Source organism: Meles meles, chromosome 11 (assembly GCF_922984935.1).
Source record: "Meles meles chromosome 11, mMelMel3.1 paternal haplotype, whole genome shotgun sequence".
Lineage (NCBI taxonomy): Eukaryota > Metazoa > Chordata > Mammalia > Carnivora > Mustelidae > Meles > Meles meles.
Window position 1 is genome coordinate 51,082,023 of NC_060076.1, and position 25,243 is coordinate 51,107,265.

The following is a 25,243-nucleotide window of genomic DNA, read 5'->3' on the forward strand; positions in this document are numbered from 1 at the left end:
TTTTGTTTCCCTTCTACTTGTTTCTTAAAATAAAATGTTAACATATGTACCTGGACTGCATGCTAGTCCTCTCCAGACCTGCAGAATGGGTGACTATTGGCCACTTGCCAGTTGTCAGGCAAATGCTCTACAAAAAACAAAGGAAATTTTTTCCTGGAAAATGACAATTCATGGAATTTGTGCTTTTTTTTTTCCCCAGGAAGAAAAGTGTATACATGAAGTCAATGGTAGCCCAGTGTTCAAAGAGCAAGGAGAAGGAGTTTCTCCCCTCAAAAGCTAATGTTCACCATGTTATTATGTCATCCTTTGAATGAAAGTTGACACTACATTTGTTTTTCTTTCATATGAAGAAAGACTTAAGGCAGGTGTGGAAGGATTAGAGACCTCAGCGCTATCCTCTAGTAAATCCAAATAGAAAAGAGCATATGAATGGACAACAGGGTCCCTTGTTCGAAGAAAGACTACCAAGGAACCAGAGGGCTAGTCAGGCAAATGGAAGGTCAACAGTTGGTGTCTTTTACTTAAGGGAGGTCCTAAGACAACAGCCAATCACTTTGGAGCCCCCCAGGTTACTCCTGACTTATTTCACCAAATGGCATAAACAAGGACTTCCTTTCCTTTACCAAGTGGTCAATGTTAGCTGATTTTATCTAACAAAGCTTAACTAAAGAAGTAGTATTATAGGACATCATGTAGGAATAGTCTGTTGTTTCTTCTACGTTTAGAAAGATTCCTAAAAATGACCTAGGATTCTTAAAAACAGATCCTATACACTACACGCCTACAGGGGATTTCTCTAGAGGACAGAATCACTGGTGGCTTTCACTTTCTATGTTCCTTATTTCTTGTTATGTTAGAATATATTCCACAATTATTATGTATTACGTGTAAAGAAGATACTTTTGAAAGATCTTAATAAAGTGTAGTTAGTAGCTCACTGGATGGACTTCAAAGGGCTGTTTTCTACTAGTTTCCTGATCTGAATAATGGACTTAAATCTGACTCAACTCCAAAGGGCCTCTCCCTAATAGAAGGAAGTAGAAAAAGTTTTCAAAAAAATTTGTGTCTTAACAGGCTTAAGAAGTGGAAAATGGAAGAATAATTGACTTTTTGGAAATCCACTGTATTAAATGCGGATACCAGGCATGGCGGTAGTGGTGGTGGCAATAGGACCCAAAGAAATCATGTATAGGGATGTGCTCTAAAAAGTGAAGGGAAAAAAGTCATAGGTCACTGCCATTATTCAGTAACACATATGGCTATTAAAAAGAGGTTGTGGGGGGGCACCCTGGGTGACTCAATTGGTTAAGCATCCCGCTCTTGGTTTTGGCTCAGGTCACAATCTCGTGATTGTGATGTTGAGCCCTGCATCATCAGGCTCTGTGCTCAGTGGAGAGTCTGCTTCAGATCCTCTCTCTCTCTCTCCTCCTGTGCTCCTCTCCCTGCTCTTGCATGTTCTCTCTCTCTCTCTCTCATGAATGAATGAATGAAATCCTAAAAAATAAAAGAGGTTGGTGTTCCATTGAGATTCACTGCTAGGTCAATATTAGAACCCATAACCATAACACACATTACAGAACATATAAAGTCAGAATTTTCAGGGCTTGTGGGCCAGTATTCTTTATCTAGTCATTCATTTTGTCATTCAATAAACATTTTATCCAGAACTTACTATGGACCTAATAGAGACTTCATACAGCAGCGGAGATTGATTCCTGGTCTTGTCTTAGTATTGGCATTAGTTAGTGGCGCAGTTTGAGGTCAGGGATTCATTCTAGTCAAAGCTAACAGTATAAAAATACTAGAACCAGGAGACCTGGGGTCTCAACCAGGTTTTATGATCTTGGCAAGGCCATATCAAGGCTGCAGTTACATCATGTGTAGAACAAGGGGACTCACACATAATCCCTAATGGCTCTTCCAGCCATAATAGTCTCCAACAATGAGGTATAGGGTAAAGGATTACATAAAACTGGGTTGATGGCCAGCCCTGAATTTGCTACCTGTATGAGCCTCATTAAATGAAGACAATAAAACCTACTTTCACTGGTCGTTGAGAGGATTAACTTTAGTTAGGTGTGTAATAATATTTCTAAACGGACCGCTGGTACATAGGCATTCAAAATATATAACATCCTCCTGATTTCCACAAACCATCACATAGTAACATGGTATTTATGAGCTTAGCTACATATATATTTAAGCTCTAAAAGGAAATAGTCAATGTCTCTTTCCAGATGCTTTATATTTTAGAGTTTCGCTCACTGATTACTCTTTGATTCATTGAGCGCTTTACTAAATCATCGTCCCAAGATGGGCAGAGAGAAGGAAGGGTCTCTGCCAAGTGATAGTGGAAAATCATCCTCTGATGCTTGGCGGTCTAGAAATGGCAGCCCCCTCTCAGCACTAAGGCAAGGGTGTGTAAGCTGCTATGCTCTCTCCTCAGTTGGATAACCATGTAATTTATCATTTTAGTTGAGATGCTTAAAAATTTTTTAAAGATTTATATACTTTTAGAGAAAGAGAGGACAAGAGGGAGTGGGGGCAGGGGCAGAGGGAGAGAATATTTAAGCAGACTCTTTGCTGAGTGTGGAGCTTCATGTGGGGCTAGATCCCATGACGCATGACATCATGACCTGAGCTGAAACCAAGAGTCGGGCGCCTAACTGAGCCACCCAGGAACCCCAACTGGGATAATTTCAAAAGTGAAAAACCATTTTAGTAAAACTGGGATAAAATGGGATGCATGTCCCCCTCACATTCCAGGCTTACTTTTTGTGACCATTATTGTCACCATATGGGTACCTCTGACATCCTCATAGAGGACAAATTAAAATAAAGTTCTATCCAAATAATATAAAACTTCTGTTTTTTAAAGGCATGCAAAGAAATTACTTAACTGAAGTTTGACAAATACATATTGATTTTAGATAGAATGTTATGATAAAATAGTTGTGTTTGTATTATTACTATGTATGCTTTTGAGCGTGGGTCAGCAAAGTTTTTCTGTGAAAAGACAGAATATATATCTTAGGTATTGTAGACTAAATGATCTCTGTCACAACCATGTTGTTCTGCCTCTCCAGTGCCAAAGCAGCCACGGACAATACATAAAAGAATGGGCACGACTTGGTTCAAATAAAAATTCATTTACAGTAACTGCTTGTGAGATGGATCTGGTTTTGGGCTGAAGTTTGTCAACTCCTGCTTTAAAACAATACTCCCTAGACTTTTGGAACTCATAGGACCAGGAAAATTTTAAAAATTCTGGAACTGATTTGACTTCTAATCTGTTATTTTGGTAAATAATTCTATTTAAAAGAAAAAAAAAGGAAAGTCATTGCCTAGTACCCTGGCCTCTTGGAATTTTAAAACAGCAAAAAACTAGAAAGGGCACAAATTCAGAACCAATTCAGCTTTCTGGAAAACCAACCACACTGTCCTTATTTTTTAAAAAATGTTTTCTTAGTTTGGTAAAAACTTTGTTGTGAATATACTCAGTTTAATAGATGGGTCTTGAATTGCTTTTGGTTCCACTGGTGTGGAACCATAGACAGAGCACAGTATTTATAGTGAAAATATCTGGATTGGAATAAGGTTGAGAGAGTACTAAGAAGGGATGGAGGAACAGACTTTGGACATTCCTTTAATGGGACAGAGCTCCTTGAAGACAGTGTCCCTTGCCCTGAATCAGCGTTGTATACACAAACTCCACTATCAGGTAACTCCAGAACTCACCGGCTGCCACTGTGTAGGGTACCAGGCAGGGGGGCAGTTGAAGCGGTTACAAGCTTGTACCGTGCTAGGCTTGGGCTGACGACACAGTTCATCAGCCAGGATTACGGTTTCATTCATCTCTCTGGAAAGTAGGTGGGAGCAGAAGACATCTCTGGTCTGCAGGCCAACCCCACAGGTGAGACTGCATGGACTCCACTTGCCAATTTCCCACCTGGGAAGAAACCACAGAGGACGAGGACATCCTTAGGACCCATGCAGAGAACATCGTGACATCAAGTGTTGCCAACTGAGTAAAAATACATACCTGGGAAGGTGGGAAATTCCAGCACAAAATTGGTGAGGAATTCTATCCCAAGCCTAGAACACATCTACTCCCACAGGCTCTAGAATCCATTTTGAATAAACAGAGGGATGATAAAATGGAACATCCATTTCTACACACAAAATCACCAAGAATGGTTGCAACCATGTCTATTTGGGTGAAATATACAAACTTCATCAAAATAAGGTGGTGTGCTAGAAATAACACAGGTTTGAGTGCAGAAAGGCTTTGGGCACTGTGTATGGAACAGCCTTTCTGCTAATCTGTCTGGTCTCCATTCTTAACAAGACAGAAGAATTTGTGCTTGTTTTTCTTTGGCTTCAAAGTGAAAGGTCATTGGCTCCCACTTCCTTCAAACTTCCAACATAGCATAGAAATGTCTCTGTCTTATGTATAAATATCATCACTGCCCGGGACTGGAGAATGTAACAAAAGTAAAGGTTGCTAAAGAGATCAGTCTTCTTGAGGGGAAATAAGTGGAGAGAATGGCTCATTATCTGGAAGTAGAAGTCAAATACACACAGAAGAGTTGAGTGCATAATTGGCCATTCCAAATGGCCAAGTCTCGAGAAGCACGTTTACAGAGAGCTGAAGGCCTATAAAAACAATCCCACTCCACTTCCCTGTTGATGCAGCCTCCAAAATGGGAATGATAAAGGAAAAAGCCCAGTTTTTTGGGCTTGGAGTAGGAAGTGTTCTTTAATGATCAGATTTGGAAAGTTCTATTTACAATATGAAGCACAAAATTTCTACAAACAGAAGTCAGCCAAGAAAAGCATGGCGAGTAGGTCCTTCAGTAGCTAGGCCTTCTTGGCTTTTGTAGCTAGCCTTGAAAATTGGCTTAAAAATCTTGGGCCTTAATTTTTTCATCAGACTGCAAAACCGAGTACATACTCTCTCAATATCTCTTTCTGCTACTCTGATATGTAACTACCTTACTAACCCCTATTTCCACTATCTCCTTTCATCTATCCTGTGTTTGAATCCTAGGTGTAGCAAACAATCTCATTATTCTCAACTCATGTCCCCTGGTTCTCCAGCTCTGTTTTCCCTCAAGCTGTTACTCTGAATTTGGAATACCTTTTGTCCTTTCCTTGCCCAGCCTTCAAAATGTCTTCCATTTCTAATCCCAATTTGATCCATGTTCAAAGGATGCGTACTTGCTTAGGGGATATGTACCTGCCCAGACACTGATTATTTTCTCAATTATGTTATAGTTATTCTGTCTGTCAAGGGCCCCGCTGGAGTTCACACCTCTTGCAGGCAAGCTCTGTGTCTGCATCTGCTTTGTATCGCTCCAGTGTTCAGTATATCCCCTTCTACATAGTTAATACACGTGGTTAATAATTTCCTGATAAATGAGCAAATGGAAGGCACCTACCCACACAGTAAGTACTTTACACACATTATCTCATTTAATTACCTCTAGAATAACATGAGATAGGCTCTATTGATTCCCCTCATTTTATAATTGAGGAAACCTGAAAATCTAAGAGGTTGATTTGCCCCAAACCTGTAACTAGTAACTAGTGAATCTGGGATTCAAACTTGTGTGTTTTTGGCTCCAAAGCCTTTGTCTTTTCTATTGTGCCATGCTGTCTCCAGGAAAACTGTCCTATAAACATTCACAGAATTTTCAATGAATAGAAGAGGCTGGATTGAATATATATTTCTTTGAGATCCTTGTGGGAATTCCTATAAACTTATTTTTAGATCCCTAGTTTGGGTTAATGCCTAGCTTTAAAATGTTGTTTTTTAAAATATATCCACACATTCTCTGTCACCTGCCCCTTCTAAAGATGAGGCCTGGAGTCTGGGCTGAACTTGGTGGCTCACTTGTAATGAAGAGGATGAGGAAGAAGCAAGGCTCTGTGACCTCTAAAGCTAAACCATAAAAAGGATATGGTTTTTTTGGCTCTCTCTTTGCTCACTCTGGGGGAAACTACCTGTCAGGTCATGGGCATACACAGTCAGCCTTCAGGAAAGTCCCCATGCAAAGGAACTAAGGTTGCTCACCGACAAGTGGGCACCAACTCGCCAGTCTCGTGAGTGAGCTACCTTGCAAGCCGATCCGCTGGACCCAGTCTAGCCTTCAGATGATTGTGCCCTCATGAGAGACCTTGAGTCAGAAATGCCTTTCCAAGGCATTACCAGATTCCTCACTTGTTAAATGGTGAGAAGTAAAAACAAAACAAAACAAAACAAAACAAAAAAAACACATTTATTTCTGTTTTGAGCTACCAGGATTTGCGGAAATTTGTTGTGCAAAAATAGACAACGAAGACAGCACACCCCCCTTCCAAACATGCATATGTTCATCCAAAGACATATATAAGGATATTCCAAGCAGCGCTACTGAGAATAGCCCAGATGTGGAACAACCCAAATATCCATCAATAGTTGAGTGAATACGAAATTACCATATCGTCATATGAGAACACTGGACAGTGTGAAGAAACTGTAATGACAAGCAACACAGATGAGTCTCACAAGCATACAATTGAGGCAAGAAAGCCACAAAAGCAAAAATTCATACCATGCTCTATTTTTGTAAAGTTCCAAACCCAAAACTAATCTATGATGCTAGAAATCAGGTTGGGGGTCACCCTTGGGAGGCAGTAACTAGAAGAGGGGTCTGGAGCGGAGGGACTCTGGGAGGTTTCTTTGACCTGGGTGCTAGATCTGGATCCACCTGGTGAAAAATCACCAAGCCACACGTGCAGGATTGGTACACTTTTCTCTGTGTTTGTTATGCTTCAAGAAAGGGTGCTTTTCCCCACTTATAAGTGAAATGCTAAAACGTGGTGGCTGTGAAACAAAATCCAACAACCAGGCTCAAGGCCGGTGACTGCAATGGGTGTCTCATAAAGGAGCTGCCTGCATGGTGAACACTGTCCAGGGTTAAAGCCTGTCCTCACACAAGCCTTACACGTCTGCTGCCCCCACTGCTGCCTCCACCTCTGGAAGAAATTCAGTCACTGGGACCTTGGAGCAGAGGCGTCTGGCAGCCATGAAGGCACTTCAACACCATTCGTCAAATTCACAAAATAGACCTATCTGCTTACCCACGATAAAACGATATTGCATACCCAAGGGAGGAGGTCCGCAGAAGCGATCTGTGCATTAAGAACGTTACTATTGAAAGTATTAGAATCAACTTAGGCCAAAAGAAAAAAAAAGGGGGGGGGGAAGCAGACTCTCCCCACCCCCCACATTTCTCTGCAGAGGGGCTATGTTTGTGAGTCTTAGGTCTGGCTGGCTGCTGCTGAACCTTCCAGCAATCTATGCCTTTGGCTGTTTCTTGATGGAGTGTGACAGGCCAGGAGGGAGGAGAAAGCCTGGGGGCAGGGCTGGCTGTGGCCCACAGCCTGTGAGGTACTTAGAGGCCGTCCCTGGGATTCTGGGGCCTGGCTTTCTCACAGGCCCAGTGATAAGAGGGAACAGGAGCTTGGAGGATGAGGGCATTAGTGGTTTCCCCCCTAGTATGCCTGGCTCACTTTTTTTTTTTTAAGATTTTTATTTATTTATTTGACAGAGAGAGAGAGAGAGATCACAAGTAGGCAAAGAGAGAGGGGAAGCCAGGCTCCCTGCCAAGCAGAGAGCCCGATGCAGGACTCGATCCCAGGACCCTGAGATCATGACCTGAGCTGAGGGCAGAGGCTTAACCCACTGAGCCACCCAGGGGCCACTCACTTTTACTCATCTTTATGTCTTCATTGACAATGGTACTTTCTCAGGGATGAAGCCCTCAGCTGGCAAAATTCACCTCCTATATAGTCTCACGAACACTGTCCCCTTTGGAAATGCTCAACACTTAAAAAAACTAGTGTGTTAAGAACACAACAGAAGAGACCCTCTTAAGAAAATTTTAAGTGGACAACATAGTATTGAGTATAGGTACAATGCTGAACAGCAGAGCTGTAGAACTCCTCTTGCTGAACTGGAGCTTCATGCCTCCTGACGAGTAACTCTGCATTTTCCCCTCCCTGCAGCCCCGGCAATCGTCATCCCTTCTTCGATTCTGTGAGCATGACTGTTTTAGATACCACATGCAAGTGGAATCATGCCATGACTCATTCTCGCGTAACTGGCTTATTTCTCTTAGTACCATGCTTTCAAGGTTCATCCGTTGCAGACTTCTTTTTTAAGGCTGGATAGTATTTCGCTGTGTGTATGCACCACATTTTCTTTATCCATTCACCCGCTGAAGGATATTTAAATTGTTTCCCCATGTTGGCTGTTGTGAACAGTGCTGCAGTGAATGTGGGAGTGCTAGTATCTCTTTGACATCCTCATAGGGCAGCTCTCTTTTTAATTCTTCGAGGAACCTCCATGCTGTTTTCCACAGTGGCCACACCAGCTTGCATTCCCACTGACAGCACACAAGAGGTCCAACTTCTCCACATCCTTGCCAACGCCGCGGTCCTTTGTTTTACTGATGATGATAGCCACCCAGACAGGGGTGAGGGGATGATCTCATTGTGGTTTTGATTTGTATTTTATTTTATTATCTTTTTTAAAAAAATTATTTATTTATTTAGAGAGATAAAGAGAGAGAGAGAGAGAGAGAGAGAGAGAGAGAGAGAACAGGTAGGGAAGGGCAGAGAGGGAGAATCTCAAGCAGCCTCTGCCCAGCATGGAATCTGACGTGGGTCTTGATCTCATGACCCTGAGGTCATGAGCTGAGCCAACCTCAAGAGGCAGATGCTCAACCAACGAAGTCACCCAGATACCCCTGATTTGTGTTTTGATGATTAGGGATATGGAGAATATTCTATATACAGTTGGCTCTTGGTAATCTTTTTTTTGGAGAAATGGCTTTCAAGTATTTAGCTCATTTTTAAATTGGGTTATTAGATTTTGTTGTTGTTGTTAGTGAGTTGTAGGAGTTCCTGCTATTTTATAGAGATAAGCTCTTTATCAAATATATGGTTTGCAATTCGTTTCTCCCTGTTTCCCTATTGAGTGTTTTCTTTGCTGTGCTCAATGCTGTAATCTGACTACCCTACCCTACTGTTACCTTGAGGAGAGCATGGGGTAATGTTTATTTTGGTTTAGCACTCGTTATGGGTTCAACTGTATCCCCCCGACCCCTACTAAAAGGTACATTGGAGTCCTAACCCCCAATAACTCAGAATGTAACTTCATTTGGAATAGGGTTATTATAGACATAACCACATAAGGTGAAATCATACTAGAGTAGGGTGGGCTTTTAACTAATACTACTTAAATAGCCATTAATTAAATTAAAATTTATTTTTAAAAGTTTAAATTAATTTAAATTATGTATTTTTATTTAAAATTATTTCATTTTTTACTTAAAATTAAAAAAATTATACATATTAAAATTTATTTAAAATATATATTGTGAATTATGAATGGTGTTCTCATTAAGAAAGGAGAGAGATACTCAGGAGACTAATGACAGAGACTGTAGAGCTACATCTCCAAGCCAAGGGGTGCAAAGATGGCCAGCGGACACCGGAAGCTAGAAGAGGCAAGGAAGGATTTGCTCCCACAGTTTCAGAAGGAGCATGGCCCTGCTGACATTTTCATGCCAGAACTGTGAGAGACTGCATTTCTATTGTTTTAGGTCACCCTGTTCGTGGTGCTGGATTACGGCAGCCCTGGAAAACCAGTACGTCGCTGTGACTTCCACACCTAGAATGGGGCCTAAAATACGGCTGCTCAGGAAGTACGAGGTGATGCACGGGGAGTCGAACCCCAGCGAACTGGGTGTGCGCCTTTGCTTTCGACGCTTGTCTGGTCAACCATTGCAGCTGTGATCGCTGAGTGACCGCCAGCAGCAATTCCAAAGTCCCCAAAGCCCTGACCACCTCCAAGTTTTCTTTCGTGTGCTGCAAGGTATTTGGTGACAGCATTGGACCCGAACTGACATGATGCTTTCGTAGGTTGTATCCCACTTAGTGTAAATATTTACACATTTTACCGCAGCCATGTTAGACTGTTGGATTATGGCATTTTCCCTTAGAACTTACTAGGGGTAATACAAAATTTATGTTATAGTAATCCTAACATATTTCTAAAGTACAAAAAATCCTGAATTCCAAAACACATCTGCCCTGATGGTTTTGGCGAAAAGATCATGGCTCTGTGTGAGGAGGATGGTAAACAGGATCACTCTGTTTTCTTTCAGCTTCTAGGCTTCAGGAGTTTAGCTTCATGGTTAGGCCCTTGGCCAGAACGTTATGGGTCCTCCAGCATTCCCTTGCTATATTGTTGACCTTCTTCTCCACATTCCTGTCCTTTTTATCAAAACTTGCTTGCAGGGAAGGCTCTGGGAGCTGACAGATCACAGCTGAAGCCCTGTGGCGTCAGGCTGGACCCTGTCCAACTCCCGAGCAACTGACTCCTGACCAAGGGTGGACTGGAGACAGAGGGTTACCTCCTGCCCCTGAAGGCTGGGATTAGTCTTCCTGCCCTCTGTCCAGCATCAGATGTACTTGGGTAGGCCTGTGTTTATAATTGGATTTTAAATTTTAGCCTTGGTTTCCGAATTCCCATTTTGTTTCCCTGATGGTGCTGGAGTTCTGCCCAACGTCTAGCCTCCTGCACACTAAGCCTGTCACTCTGCTTGCATCTGGCCAGCCCCTTGCCTTGGCCTGGGCAGAGACCCTCAGCCACAAGCCAGAAGCCGTGATATGACAGCAGTAGAGCTGACATAACACATTACTGCTGATAACAATAGTAATTCTAACATTTATACGGAGCATGCCACAAGTCAGGTACTGTGCTAGTTGTTTTAAATGCGCTCTCTTTTATAATCCTATCCACAGCCCTGTGAGGGAAGTACTATTATTTTCTGCATTTTCAGAACAAGAAGCTGAGGCCTGGAGAAGTTAAAGGATTAATTAGTCAAGGCCCAGAATACCTACTGTCAGGTCTCACGCAGATGTCAAGGCCACGTGCATCACATCCAAGTCTACCATGGATAGACATGGGTGCTGAGAATGGGGGTGCTCCCTCCCACAGAGGCCAGCACATGTATTTACAAACCCCAGCTCTGCATTGTTCCAGCTCCTCTTGCAGAGGTCCTAGCTGGACTCAGGGATAAGCTTACGCAAGATGTGGGATGCACATATGAACTCATTCTTACTTATATCAACCCTATGAATAAGGTACCATAAGTTCCCCCATTTTATAGGGTGACATAACAGAGGCTTTGAAAGGTCAAGTAGCTTGCCCAAAGTCACACAGCAAGTAAACAAGAAAACCAGGATTCAAACCCAGGCAGCCTGGCTCCCGCGAGCCTAAATATTATATTATCCTGCCTTTCTGGAGAAAGATGATGAGTAGAGCTGTACAGAGTAGATCCGAGATGCAAATTCTAGGATCCTTGGTGCTTATAACTTCAGAAATGACAAATGGCAAGATGACAGATCTCTTCTTCCATACTAGAAGCCAACACACTGATGGCAGCCAAGGTTACAAATACACTCGGAGTTGTTATTTCGGGAAAGTGGCAGTGACGCTTGGCAGCAAATGGGCAAAGGCTGAGTGTGGTCCCCTGAAGGATATGTTTATTTTTTGTAAAGGTAGCCATCAGAGATAATGTGGGCAATCAAGGACCCATAGTGGTTGGCACGTCTTAGCAGCTTGTGTTTGTATTAGCTATGTAAAAGGAGGAATTTGGGCCTTCTTTTGGACAAGGGCTCATTATGTGAGTTGCCAAGGTTTTTCTCCCCTACCCTTTCAGAGAAGGTACTGGCCATTGCCTCCAGCAACTCATTGTTGGTTGCTGGTATAAACGCACATAATATCTAATGGTAGACTCTCCCCACCCCAACCTAGGCCCTAAGAACCTTCTCCTACCCTGGTTTTTTGCAGGAAAGAGGGGCTTGTTTCTTTATTCAAAATTTAAAGATGCAGTTATTGAGAGGCGAAACACCATGTAAATTTCAATTATTTGTTAGCAACATTCTTTAAACTTGTGCATAACACTTCAACTTGACACGTCTACCTAACATTACTATCCTGTGATTTTTTAAGGTCCCCCAAAGATATATGTTTCCTTTAGGATGTCTCTGAGGTCAGGAGGTAGAAAGCAATCAAGCAACAATAAACCAGACACCATGGAGCATGGCCAGCTTTCGAAAGGCTCAGGTAGGATGAAGAAAACTCTCTTTCCAACTGTGACATTGTTTAGGACCAGGTGCCCCTTTAAGGTGTTGTACTATTACTGGTGGCTCCTAATTTATCTCTATAGCCTACAGTTTTGGACGTATCCACAGCCCAGTGCTTCCAAAATGTGACTCTGGTCACTTGATTCATCTGATTAAAAACCTCAGGAAGTCTGAGCTGAGGTTTCAGTGGGGCGGAGACCGGTATGTTCCGAGCTCAGCTGTGGTCCAGTGCAGTCACCGGGGTGAGGGGTCACTATGGTGCCTGGACCTGAACTTTCTAACTGGCTCCTCACCCCAACTTCTTTTTGTTCTTCCTCTTTGTAGGAACTGAATTTTAGCCTGAGGCTTAGTGTGGAGCTTTTCACTGGCATGTGACAGAGTTTAGCACGGGGCCAGTGTACCTGGAGATCAAACATACAGGGAAGACAGAACAAATACATAAATACATGAAGGGAAATGGGAGGCCCATTTCTTACTGTCAGAGAAGGGAGTTGCAAATATGGAAAGGGGGAAGAATAAACCTTGTGGAATTGGATTGCTATTGCAAACAGTATGAACTCATGGTTTTTAACAAATGGACAGGTACCCAGATAGACATCGTCATATCAATAGATACAAATGAATGTATATAAATATGCATAGAATATTTCTTAGATCTCTCTACTGAGAGGCCTAAAAGCAATGGGATTTCAGTAAAATCAAGTATATCAAGTGCCCAGATTTTGGATTGTAAATAGCATTCTCTACTAAGGAATTCGTTCCTGTAGAAATGGTTCCAGGGCAGTGGAATTGGAAATAAAAAAGTGAGCCTAGAATATCTTGTGTCAGAAAACTGGGAAGTGTTCAAAGAATGATGGGGTTTATGTCAAAAGGACATGGAAGCCAGTCTGAAGGGGCTCCCACCAGCCATGTCTGGGACAATTTGATAGTAATGGATTTTAATCTTTTGAGTAAAATAAAAGTTTATAAATAAACAAGATAAGAAAGCTGTATCTTAAAGAATGCCTATTAATAATCTAGAAGATCATTAATAATAACATAATAAAATTAGATTAATAATCTAGAAGATAGAATTTAGAAAGTTGCAGTTTATCAACCATAATAACTGATTCAGGCAAGAGCCATTAGTGAATACTAATGCTGGTCAGGAAAATGTTGATGAGGAATAGAGTATTAATTGAGTTTCAGATTATCTCTCTGTAAAGATACATATTTGTCACTTACTAATAATAAGTGCGATGTCCTTATTATTTTTACAGTGAAAACCTGGCTGAGATCATCTTAACCAAATAATGAGTTAACATTATCAGAAACGAATGGGACGTAGCATCATTCATTGTCTCTTGATACCATGCACTAAGAAGGATGCAGCACACTTCCGTTAAAAATTAAAAAAATCATGAAGAAACATCAAGCAAACTCAAAATGAGTGATATTTTACAAAGTCATTGCCATATAGTTTTCAAAAATATCTAGAATATGAAAGATGAGGAAAGACTGTCCCAGATATAAAGAGTCCAAAAAAAATGCCAGCCAAACGTAACATGGAACCCTGGATTGGATCTTGGACCTGTAAAGGACATTGCTGGGACAGCTGGTAGATGGTGATGCTGAATTAACGCCATTTCTTAGTTTTGATGGTTATACTCTGGTTATTTAGGAGAGCATCCTTGTACTTAGGTAGTAACACCGAAGTGTTGAAATGCAATGGTATATCACCTGAAACTATTCTCCAAAACAATATTGTTATTTTGTTAATGACTATGGAACCAAGGGAATTGGTAAAAGAGAGCTCTATGATGTTTGTAACATGTTCTAAAACGAAAATGATTTCAAAATAAGTTATAAAAAACATCTTTTGGCTCCTGGTTACCCACAAGCCCGGGTTCAATTCCTTGACTGCCTGTGGTGTGCTTCCCAAAGGAGTTTGAATAGACCTTTCTGATCTAATCTCGGGTTCCCCCTACACTCAGCCTTGCTGAGTACCAGCAGACAAATACCCATCTTCTTTGGCTGGCAAACTCTTCTGACTCCCAGGTTAGATTCTAAACACTACCCTTCTCCTAATCCTTTTCAGATCTCCTTCCCATGAGGCAGAGCTTTCCCTCTGCAGCATGTTACTGTCTTTTTCCTCCTGAAGGCATTGTTTTCTGCCCTTAGACTCACCTTCATTACATTGTAGGTATTTGTCTACGTGTCCATCTCTCTCACTAGACTGCACTCCACAAAGGCAGCAATGGCTGTGACCTACTCATCTTAATATCTCCAGCACCTACTGCCATGCCCAGCTCATTGTAGAGGCTCAAGGAGGCATTGCAGCATAATGTGGAAAATTCTGGCCTCTGGAATTGGATTATCCGTGAATGAACTGTACTGTGCTGTTCCCTAATTGCACAGCTTTGGGTAAGTTACTTGACGATGTACTTATATTTAAAATGAGAATATGGTTGCCTGGGTGGCTCAGTGGGTTAAGCCTCTGCCTTTAGCTCGGGTCATGATCCCTGCGTCAGGCTCTCTGCTCAGTGGGAAGCCTGCTTCCTCCTCTCTCTCTGCCTGCCTCTCTGCCTACTTGTGATCTCTGTCTGTCAGATAAATACATAAAATAAAATAAAATAAAATAAAACAAAATGAGAGTAATAGCAATACCCACTTCAAAGGGTTGTTATGAAGCTTAAATGAGAACATCTGTGAAAAGGGCATCAGGACAGTGGCACAGATTAAGGGCTCTCTAAACATTAGCTAATATGAACTGTTATTACTCAGTAATAATAAATAATAATAATAAGTAATAAATGTGTGGGTGATTGTGAGGATAGATATTAAATGAGTAGAGTGAGAACTCTTCCTGGAGTGAATCAGATAGAGTAGCCATATGTTATGGAAACTGAGGGAAAGGATGTTTGTGACCTGCCTGCATTAACTTACCATTTAAGCCTTCACTGCTCAGCAGTGTGACAGATCCGGATGTGGGAAACATGCTCATGACCTTCAACATGATTTCAGCAAAGATAGAACTGAAAAACGCCCAGGAGACATAGCAAACAATGTTGGGTGATAGCAATGCAACAAGCTAATTGCTAAGCCATTTGGCTTAAACACAAGTACTACAGAATTTCAGAAGACAGGCAGCACGGAGCTCATAACCAATTACGTTTATATTGCTAATTGCAATCCACAAGGTCTGTTCATCTATGTGATCTTGCTTGATCCTTCTACCTCAGGAGTACTCAAAACGAGCATTACTAGATCCATTTCATAGATAAGCAAGCTGAGGCTCAAAGAAACAAGTGATTTCCCCAAAGCTGGGAAGGGAACTCAGCTTAATCTTATCCTGATAAGGACGAGAGGAGGAAAGCGTGAAGGTCACAGGCAGGAAGATAGAGAAGATTAGGAAAACAGTTACATGCCATAGCAGATGGATTTGTTAGCTTCACACACAAACTCTGTATTTTAGAAAACTCCTTCAAATGGCCTAGGAAAAGATAAATGAAAAGATCAAAGGGAGCATTAGATAAGAGAGAGTATAAATATGTTTAAAGACCAAAAATTAACGAAAAGCATATATGATAAATAGCACCATGAGAATCAGGGCTCTTTGTAAAAGAGTAGCTTGCAGAGCTCAGGAAACAGGAGATACAGCCAGGCTTCTCCTGGAAGTCAGCTGGTTTGGCACGAGGTTTTGGCTCCATAAAAATATTTATAGTCAGGATTACCGAACACCTGAGATGGCAAAGCCCTCATTTCCACTGGAAAACAGTGTGGTCAAAGTGACTCTTTTAACCAGGACAGTTTGCCTTACCTTCCAAATCAGTTCTTTTTTATAAAAAAAAAATTATCAATGTTGCAAATAACTCTTTGTCAAGTCTTCTTTTTTAAAAAATTAGTTCCTCGGGGCGCCTGGGTGGCTCAGTGGGTTAAGCCTCTGCCTTCAGCTCAGGTCATGATCTCAGGGTCTCTGGGATCGAGCCCCGTATCGGGCTCTCTGCTTGGCAGGGAGCCTGCTTCCTCCCCTCTCTGGCTGCTGCTCTGCCTACTTGTAATCTCTCTCTCTCTCTCTCTCTCTCTCTCTCAATCTGTAAAAAAGAAAAAAAAAATTAAAAAAAAAATTAGTTCCTTAAAAAGTGGTTGCAGCGCCTTTTGGCCGGAACCTCCATCTTCCAGTAATTTGCCAAAATGACCAACACAAAGGGAAAGAGGAAGGGTACCCGTTACATGTTCTCTAGGCCTTTCAGAAAACATGGAGTTGTTCCTTTGGCCACGTACATGCGAATCTACAAGAAAGGTGATATTGTGGACATCAAGGGAATGGGCACTGTTCAAAAGGGAATGCCCCACAAATGTTACCATGGCAAAACTGGGAGAGTCTACAGTGTTACTCAGCATGCTGTTGGCATTGTTGTAAACAAACAAGTTAAGGGCAAGATTCTTGCCAAGAGAATTAATGTACACATTGAGCATATTAAACATTCAAAGAGCCGAGATAGCTTCCTGAAGCGTGTAAAGGAAAATGATCAGAAAAAGAAGGAATCCAAAGAGAAAGGTCGTTGGGTTCAACTGAAGCATCAGCCTGCTCCACCCAGAGAAGCACATTTTGTGAGAACCAATGGAAAGGAGCCCGAACTGATGGAACCCATTCCCTATGAATTCATGGCATGATAAATATAAAGAAAATAAAAGACTTCAAGACTGTAAAAAAAAAAAAAGTGGTTGCAGCAACATATAGATTTACTATCTCATTACTACCATGCCATCTGCTTTAAACATACCTCCTTTATGGAACATATTGAATGCCAAATGGATCTAAAGCTAGGCCCAAATGTACAGAGTATCTTCAGCCTCTCCTCCTATACCCCTAAGACCTCTATGAGCTGACACTGTCCAAGAAATGCCCATGTGCCTATTTACCTGAAGGCATCTTGATTTAGTTAATATCTAAATTCTGCTTCCCATTTTTTAAAAAAGACTTTATTTATTTGAAAGAGAAATTGAGAGAATGAGTGAAAGGAGGGACAGAGAGAGAAGCAGACTCCCTGTGGAGCAGGGAGCCCCATGCAGGACCTGATCTCATGACCTGAGCTAAAGGCAGACCCTTAACTGACAGAGCCACCCAGGTGCCCTACTTCCCATTTTCTGATCACCTGTCTTCTAGGTGATTGCACATTACAATAAGATAGAATTTCTGCTGGCTGTTATGGCTCAGATAGGAGTTGCCTGGGAAACAGGTTGGAAGGTTAGATGATCCACGTAATCACTCTTGCCCATGGGAGTTTGAGATTTTTGCTTTGCTTAGAATTCTAGGTGGAAATTTCCTACTAAAAATAATTGCAAGCTTGTTCTCCTTGTGGTCAGATCAGAGGAGGATTTACTTAGATCATAAACACAAGTGTTTTCTTTTTCGTCCTCTAACCATCTTTTGGTTTTTATTCCTACTTCTCTCTACTTTATCTTAATTGATGAACATCCTTAATGAAGTAACATCCAACCTGAAGGTCTTCCACTAAATGAACTCTGTTCCTTTTCCAGATTGCGTCCTTCAAATAAAGCAAACTTCTGCCAATCTTAACCATGTGTTGGCTTCCCAACACACCATTTTCCCTTTTTCTACCTGTGAGTTTGCTTCCAGCTTTTGCCTAGAAAGCTGTCCATGTTCCTGTCTCAAGGTCTGACTCAAGCCCTTCTTCTTCAGGGAAAGTTTCTGATTCCAACCCATACTGACTGTACCCTCTTTGCAACTCTATTGAATTTACCCTCCTTTGGCCCTTGTTTACATTTTACAACACTGACTACATGGTGATGTAAGAACACTAAAGAGATGGGGCATCTTATCTGATGGAATGCTATTGGCTTACATGTTTTTCCCTAGTTATCATTCCAAGTAGAATAGAAGGCTTTTAAGAGTTGGGATCAAGTATTTCGGAGTTAAGGGAATTGTTTGGCCTCCATCAAATCAGGCCATAAAGGCCTCCATCTATTTGTTGATTCGCAGGTGACATTCCTCACTAAAAGTCAATTATGGATTTTACCCCTATTATGGGTCAATAATGTCCTCCCAAAAAGGTAAGTTTGAAATCCTTACTCCCAGGACCTCAGAATGTGACTTTATTTTGAAGTAGGGTATTTACAGAGGTAATCAAGTTAAAATGAGGTCATTAAGGCAGGTCCTCAGCCAACATGACTGACTGGGGTCTTTATAAAAAGGGGAAATCTGGAAGGCAGCTATGCTCCCCACTATACCACCAACCCTAAAGGGGAAATCTGATCACAGAGACAGACAAGGAAAATGGTTAGAGTTGCATCTACCAGCCAATGATCTCCAAAGGCTGCTGACAAAGCACCCAAAGCTAGAAAGAGGCAAGGAAGGATCCCTCCCCTCCAGGTTCAGAGACACAGAGGGAGCTTGGCCCTGCCAACACCTTGATTTGAGATGTCTAGCCACCAGAACTGTGAGAGAGTACATTTCTACTCTTCTAAGACACCCAGCTACTGATGCTTGATTGCAGTAGTCCAGCAAACTAACATACTTCCTGGAGTCAGTGCTCTTGAGCAGTTGTAATCCATTTGTTTATACTGACAACAGAAACCTTTCTGGACATTTATACTCATGGATACTCATGGGGTTTCTCTGCAAGGGAAATGCCCGGGAAGGTCAGTCCTTTATATCAGGATGTGCAAACCCGATTCTGTTATCTCCAGCAAGAGTCTGCCTCTTCTTTCATCATACTTGTTTTGTCGGTTTTGTAGACTGTATTTTTTCTTCTGCCCATGTACTCAGCCATTCACCCATGTATGTGTGCCTACAGCCATGCGTTTATTTGCTGAAAATGTACCGTATACTAAATACTATGCCGAATGATGGGGACACAGAGTCAAAAAAAATTCTTGACCCTAAGGGCTTTTGGAGACAACTACAAGACATGATAATATGTGCTATTCATGTACTTATTCATTCAACTAGTGATTCTTAAGCATTTTTTGTGGCCAGGTTCAATGTGAAGAAATGAGACACAGACTGTATTTCTGTGGGGTCTATGGGAATGAAACAGATAAACAGGAAAATTAGGGAAGTATAATAATATAGACTGGGGGCCAAGAGGGTAGTCATAGAGTCATGGAAACTTCCTGAAGGCGGTGATATCTGAGCTGAGGCTTGAAGAGTAAGAGCTGGCCAGGCCAAAGTAGAAGTAAAAACAGGGTGTTCTAGGAAGAATGGGGTGTGGGAAGCACGATGCCCTTGGGGCATGCTAATTTATCTACTTCCATGCTTGGGGCTGGAAAGAATATAGAGTAGAAAGTCTAGGAAGTCCTTGGAAAGTTCTGGTTCTTACTCTGATTTTCCTTGATGTTAAGTATGGGGTGGGTAACAGAGCCTGCGAAATGGAGGCACTGTGGGCAGCCTATGCCCCAGTGACAAAGATGACTTAAGCTGACCACAGCACAGTTCAAACTCACAACTCACAGGATGCTGCTGAAGGGTGCCAGGCTGCTCCCTTCCCATTCATCCTAAGGTTGTCAGGCTTTGGTGAGAATTCCAATAGGTCTATGGCACCGGGGAACACAGACAGTGCTTCAAGGAGGCTCTCCACTGTATTTAATCAGATCACAAATTCCATTCAAACCTAGCTTGACAGAGGAAAACAAAAGATAGAGCCATCTCCCCTGGAGAGATCTTCCTGTCTCAGTCTCCAGAGTTTGATTCGTGAGGAATCAGGAAGAGGAAGCAGCTAGCTATTGATTCATTCCATCAGTGCTGGGATGGGGAGAAAGACACACACACACACACACACACACACACACACACACACACACACACACACAGATGTTCCACCCGTAGGACATAGAGAACAGCAACCCGTGCACTTTCCAGCCCCGAAGGCTGTTTACTTGAAGAGTAAGAGTGAGGTCTTTCACAAATGTTTTCATAAGAGACCACACAAAAACGACCTAAAATTATTTTTCAACTTAGGTTCAAAGATCTCTTCAAGTAGAATGCATGTTTCATTCTTTGATGTTTTGTTATCTCAGGGTGAGTTAAGGGATTATTATCAGGCTAAAGTCTGAATAAATTTAAATCCACACATTAGGATTTATATTGGCTTATTAAACCCCTCATTTGTTTTTGATTATCCACAATGCTCATTTATTGCTAGCACTTTCATCCCTGGAACACTATTTTTAAACACACTTGGATCCAAATACTAGTGACGAATTGCCCTAAATCCCTGAGTTATGTTCATCAAGTAGGAGGCCCTCGAGCGTGATGCCAAGGAATCAGACCGATCCAGACTGTGGATTCCAGCAGGTTAGGGTTGGAACATATTTCTACCTGTATTTTATAACCTTTTGCAAGTTAGCAATTTTGAACGTTAACATCTCTGTCTGTAAAATGGGACAACAGTGACAGAAACAGCTTCCAATAGTTTTGGGATGTTTGTTATGTACTAGGTATTGTTTTAAGAACTTCACACGCTCTAACTCATTTAATCCTCATGGCAACTAAGACGTAAGTACTTTTATTATATATATACATATGCGCCACGGTTCAATTCTAAGAGTTCTGCCTCTAGAATTCTTAACTGTATTCTTACCTGTTAGCCTGTAGTTTGTACAGGTAATTGGAGCAAAATATCACCTAGCAGCTGGCATCAATATTATTGTAATCATTGTTGTTACAGTATTATTTCATATATATATATATATATATATATATATATATATATATACACGCCACAGTTCAATTCTAAGAGTTCTGCCTCTAGAATTCTTAACTGCATTCTTACCTGTTAGCCTGTAGTTTGTACAAGTGATTGGAGCAAAATATCACCTAATAGCTGGCATCAATATTATTGTAGTCATTGTTGTTACAGTATTATTTCTCATACCCAACAGAGGCCAACAGAAAGAAATGGGCTTTGTGGTTCCTTGGAATTACTGCTATTACTATATCCAAATTAGAGGAACTGTTTTGCCATTTGGTTGTACTTGCTTTATCCCACACTTAGAATAATTAAGGGTTTAGCTTCATGTAGCCCAACATTTCCCAGGCCACAGAGAACTTTCTAGCTGTCCTCAGATCCTCAGATCCTGCCACCCATTTTCCCAGTTGGGAAAAGAGAAAAGTGGGGCAACCCAGTAAGTAAATTCTGAGTAGGAGCACTGGAATCCATGAACTCCAAAAGATCGTGCCACATGGAGGTCAACTGAATTCCTAATTCTTGGTTATAATTTATTCATACTAAATTAGTAGAAAAATCCTTGTGCTCTATGAATGCAGTGGATTTTTTCCCCCCTTCTCCATTCATATCCTCCTAACCCCTTATCCTTTGCTCTTCACTCTCAAAGAGGAAGGAATGTTCTTCTTATTGACTGACACCAGTATCTTCGGAAAGGATAAAAGATTTATACCTGAGGTAACTAGTATCTCCTTAGCTATATATAAAATACAGTGCTAATGAGATAAAGAGAAAAAAATTCTTTCTTAGTCTAGTTTAGAGTATATTATGTCCATCTGGGTCCTCTATTCTGAAACCTGATTCCATCTCATAGTGTATCTTTGGCACTGGAAAACTCTTACACAGATGAATCTATTCTTCAATAATGAGGCACTCACATAAGTGCCTCACATATATTAACCCATCAAAGCTGCACAGAACCCCTGTGGTATTATTTTATCCTCATCTTATAGATAAGGAAATGAGGATGGGGGGAGGGTAAAGTGACTTGCTCAAGGACACAGTTTTAAGTAGCAGAGCCAGGATTTGAACTCAGGAAGTCTGGCTCTAGATCTAAATTCTGAGTCACAATATCAATTTCTGGATTCTACCTGTTTATGGTAAACACTGAGTTCTAAGTTGAGAAACATTATCATTCAGGCTTTTAGTTTGAGCTCTGCTAGGCATAGCTACTGGGTCAAGTCACTTAGTACCTTTGGCCTCACTTTCTTCACAGGTAAAATAATGGAAATTGGGCCAACTTACATTCCAGGATTCTGTAACCCCAGTTACCAAGGGAGACTCACTTATCAAATTTTTAGATTCTAGACAAGTCTGTCAGCCCAACTCCTTTCCACTCTGTGGCTTTTTTGAGTGTAAGGAATAAAGCTCTATGGTCTCTTGGTACTAGAAGTTCTAATAGGACAGACCAGAAAGTGATGAGAATTTGATGTCCACCAAGTTCCTCAAGTGACCGTGATCTTTCAGTCACCAAAAGTGAAAGGACCCAGCTTCCAATAACTGGTTGGCAAAACTGGCCACAACAAACATGGATTCCCAATGCTATGGACTAATGCTGAAGTCTCTTGACCCCTCTGCATTATCTGCCATGGGCTTGGTGATTTGGAGTAGAAACCCAACCCACGCTTCATCTTTTCAATTGATTCTTCAGGCACAGAGAGTTCTTTGTGAACAAATGGATACATTTGATGCTAAGAAGACCCACCCAATTCAGACACCAGTTTGTCTGTTTGGAGGGTCCTCAAATGTGATAGGTGGCAAACAATTAAACAATTATGGAACTGGCTGGTGGGATAGGTTTACATTTAGTGTTCACTTATGCTCAGAGAGATAATGGAAAGGAATTTTACACACTTGAGTATGAAAAGATGCGGCAAGATACCATAAATCATAGCCAAGTACATGATTTCAACACACCATCTTTCTATATGTCAGGAGAAAGGGATACAATCCCTGGGCCTACTTTTTAGACCTAGATAGATACACAGCTGCAGCAAGACCATGTGTGGTGAAAAGTAATCTACCTCTTGCCAATGTTGTCCTGCAGAGCTTCCCTCCTGGAGGAGTAAAGTATGCAAGGGTGAGCTGGAAAACAGCACTTCTCTTTTCTAGATCAAGGGAGGGTCAATGTAGCCCACATGTGGTTTTACTTCACTCCACCATGGGTCGGTTATATTGTCAACCTCCATTAAATTAAGGATAAAGTACATGAAGGTGCCCATTTTCACAGAGGGTGTTTCTAGGTGTGCCGGGGCTGTGCCTTCAGAAGGCCCATGGGAGTGTGTCTAACAGGTAACCTAGGACAGAGAGGAGAGAAATGGAAGCTCTTCTGGCCCCCCAACTGTCATCTTACTGTCTCCCCCCTGTTGCAAACAAATCGCCCACCATTAGGGCAAAAAAATACCACAAAATTGAGCATGACCGTGGGGTGCATCTTGTGAGGAAGATCTGGCTCCACTATCAGCCTTTCCCCCACATTATAATTCTGGCATCATTTTCCTCACAAAAAGAGCATTGATAAATGGTATCTGTCTAGTTGTGGTGAATTTTACATCAATAAATACCTGGCTTATAACAGTTTCCTTCTGTGATTTTCCACGGCTTATAAGAGCTAAAAATTGTACACGCCATGGGCATTGCAATCTTTGATTTTGCTGGGTTGCTAGTCTGGGGAAGGAGGTGAGACAGGAAAAGTATGGTGGGGTGAGGGGTGGGATGGGCAATAGATCACCCACAGAGATTTTTTTAATTCCAGGAAATTTCCCTGGTAAACCCTTCAGTGATGTGTAAGGTTCATTTTCTAGCACCAGGAACTATAATTCTACTTCTCCAAAAGCATCCTGGGCATATTCAGCAATGATCTACAGAGTCCTCCCACATACACTTTTGACTCTAATAAAGGAGAAACCCATGTTTGGCATGTGGGCTTTTATCACGTCCAGAATATAAATTTCCCTTGTCTTTACTCCTTAAATCGCAAAAACAATTTGAGGGCCAGTTCCCAAACTGAGGTTTCTCCATAATGCTGCTGTCTCTGTGTGCTAAGCAAATCTTCTGATGGTATCTGCACCATGAGCAAGTGTTTGGAGGACCAACTGGACAGTGGGGCCCTGAAAACCAACCTTCTGGAATATCTCACATGGCAAGAGATGAAGCGGTGGCTTAAAGGAAGAAATAACAGAGAGTAATAACTCAGTATCTTGTATTTACACAATGCCAAATTGCACAGAACTCAGAGAACTTTGTAAAACTAACCCAAGAGTTCTTCGTCTTGAGTTTACAACGGAGGGAAATGGCAGAGACTTATGAGACATAGTGAGTGGTCCTTCTGTTGCCCATAGTTCTCCACAATTTCCTGAAGGTCCAACACAAATACAATGCCTTATGTCCTAGGTCCTCTCTCCCTAGGTCCTCTCTCGAAAATCCTGAGGCATCAGGGGCTGTCTGAGGGCAGCATGGTACCTTGGAGAGGACATGCTACGTACAGAAAAATAATCAGACTTCATGTTCCAGTATTACCCTTGGGACAGAGATTCAGTAAAGCTGGCAGGAAATTAATCTGGCCTATTTTAAACAGTTGGCATCACTGCTATTATGTTACATGGTTCTGGGACATAAATGTATCACCTCCCTGGAAACTAATTGAGAACCACCAGATACACTCTTATAATATGGAGGAATCAAGCATTTTCGGCTTATCTGGAAGACTGAAAGGGGACAGAAAGGCAGGACACAAAATGGCCCCCAAAGCTTATGAAATGCCTGCATTGGGACCTTAGAAGGAATATCCAAGTAGTATATCAATTACACATTTAATTAGAGTTTCAGGAAAAAAATACTTAAACATCTGTAAGAACAAGAGACTCAGCTCAATGGTCATCTTTCCTGAGTCCCTTTCCCTGATTCAGTTCCCAGACAGCAGCCATTCAATCTTTATCATGGCCATTATGACTGCATTGTAATGATCTGTTTGTGTGCTAGCCACCAAAAAATGTTAGTGCCTAGCCCCAGGATCAAGTCTTAGATGTGTTTGTTCCTTCAGACCTGACAATAGGGCAAGGATTTAACAGATACTTGCTGAACTAAGTTGGCTTTTCCCCTAACCAGCAGAAAGTACCCACTCCCCAGGGGCTGAAGCTTTTAGAATGACATACAGTCAGTCAGGTCTTTGTGGTTCACACTAGGCAGCTTGTCTCTGCTTCCTTTAGGAAAAAAAAAAAAGGTGAGAGCCCACCTGTTAGAAAAAACACACCTAACACCTGTTACTAATTACTGAGTACTTAATATGTGCCCAGTACTATGCTAAGCAC

General features: G+C 41.6%; 2 protein-coding genes across 3 annotated transcripts in view; one reads left to right on the forward strand and one right to left on the reverse strand.

Moving 5' to 3' along the window:
• ADAMTSL1 (ADAMTS like 1) overlaps window positions 1–25,243 on the reverse strand; it is a 935,024-nt gene that overhangs the window by 158,222 nt on the left and 751,559 nt on the right. For both annotated transcript variants that reach the window (XM_046023640.1, XM_046023641.1), the window contains one exon: window positions 3,739–3,949. In XM_046023640.1, coding sequence (XP_045879596.1) covers window positions 3,739–3,949 — 211 coding nt within the window. The remainder of the gene's footprint in view (window positions 1–3,738; window positions 3,950–25,243) is intronic.
• LOC123953415 (60S ribosomal protein L21-like) lies at window positions 1,449–16,877 on the forward strand. Its single transcript, XM_046023642.1, has 3 exons — window positions 1,449–1,459; window positions 11,869–11,875; window positions 16,353–16,877. The coding sequence occupies exon 3, from the start codon at window positions 16,378–16,380 to the stop codon at window positions 16,858–16,860; it is 483 nt and encodes a 160-aa protein (XP_045879598.1). The 5' UTR covers window positions 1,449–1,459; window positions 11,869–11,875; window positions 16,353–16,377; the 3' UTR covers window positions 16,861–16,877.

What these genes read in the sequence shown, in the direction of transcription:
- LOC123953415 (XM_046023642.1), top strand. Translation starts at nt 16,378, where the DNA reads ATGACCAACACAAAGGGAAAGAGGAAGGGTACCCGTTACATGTTCTCT.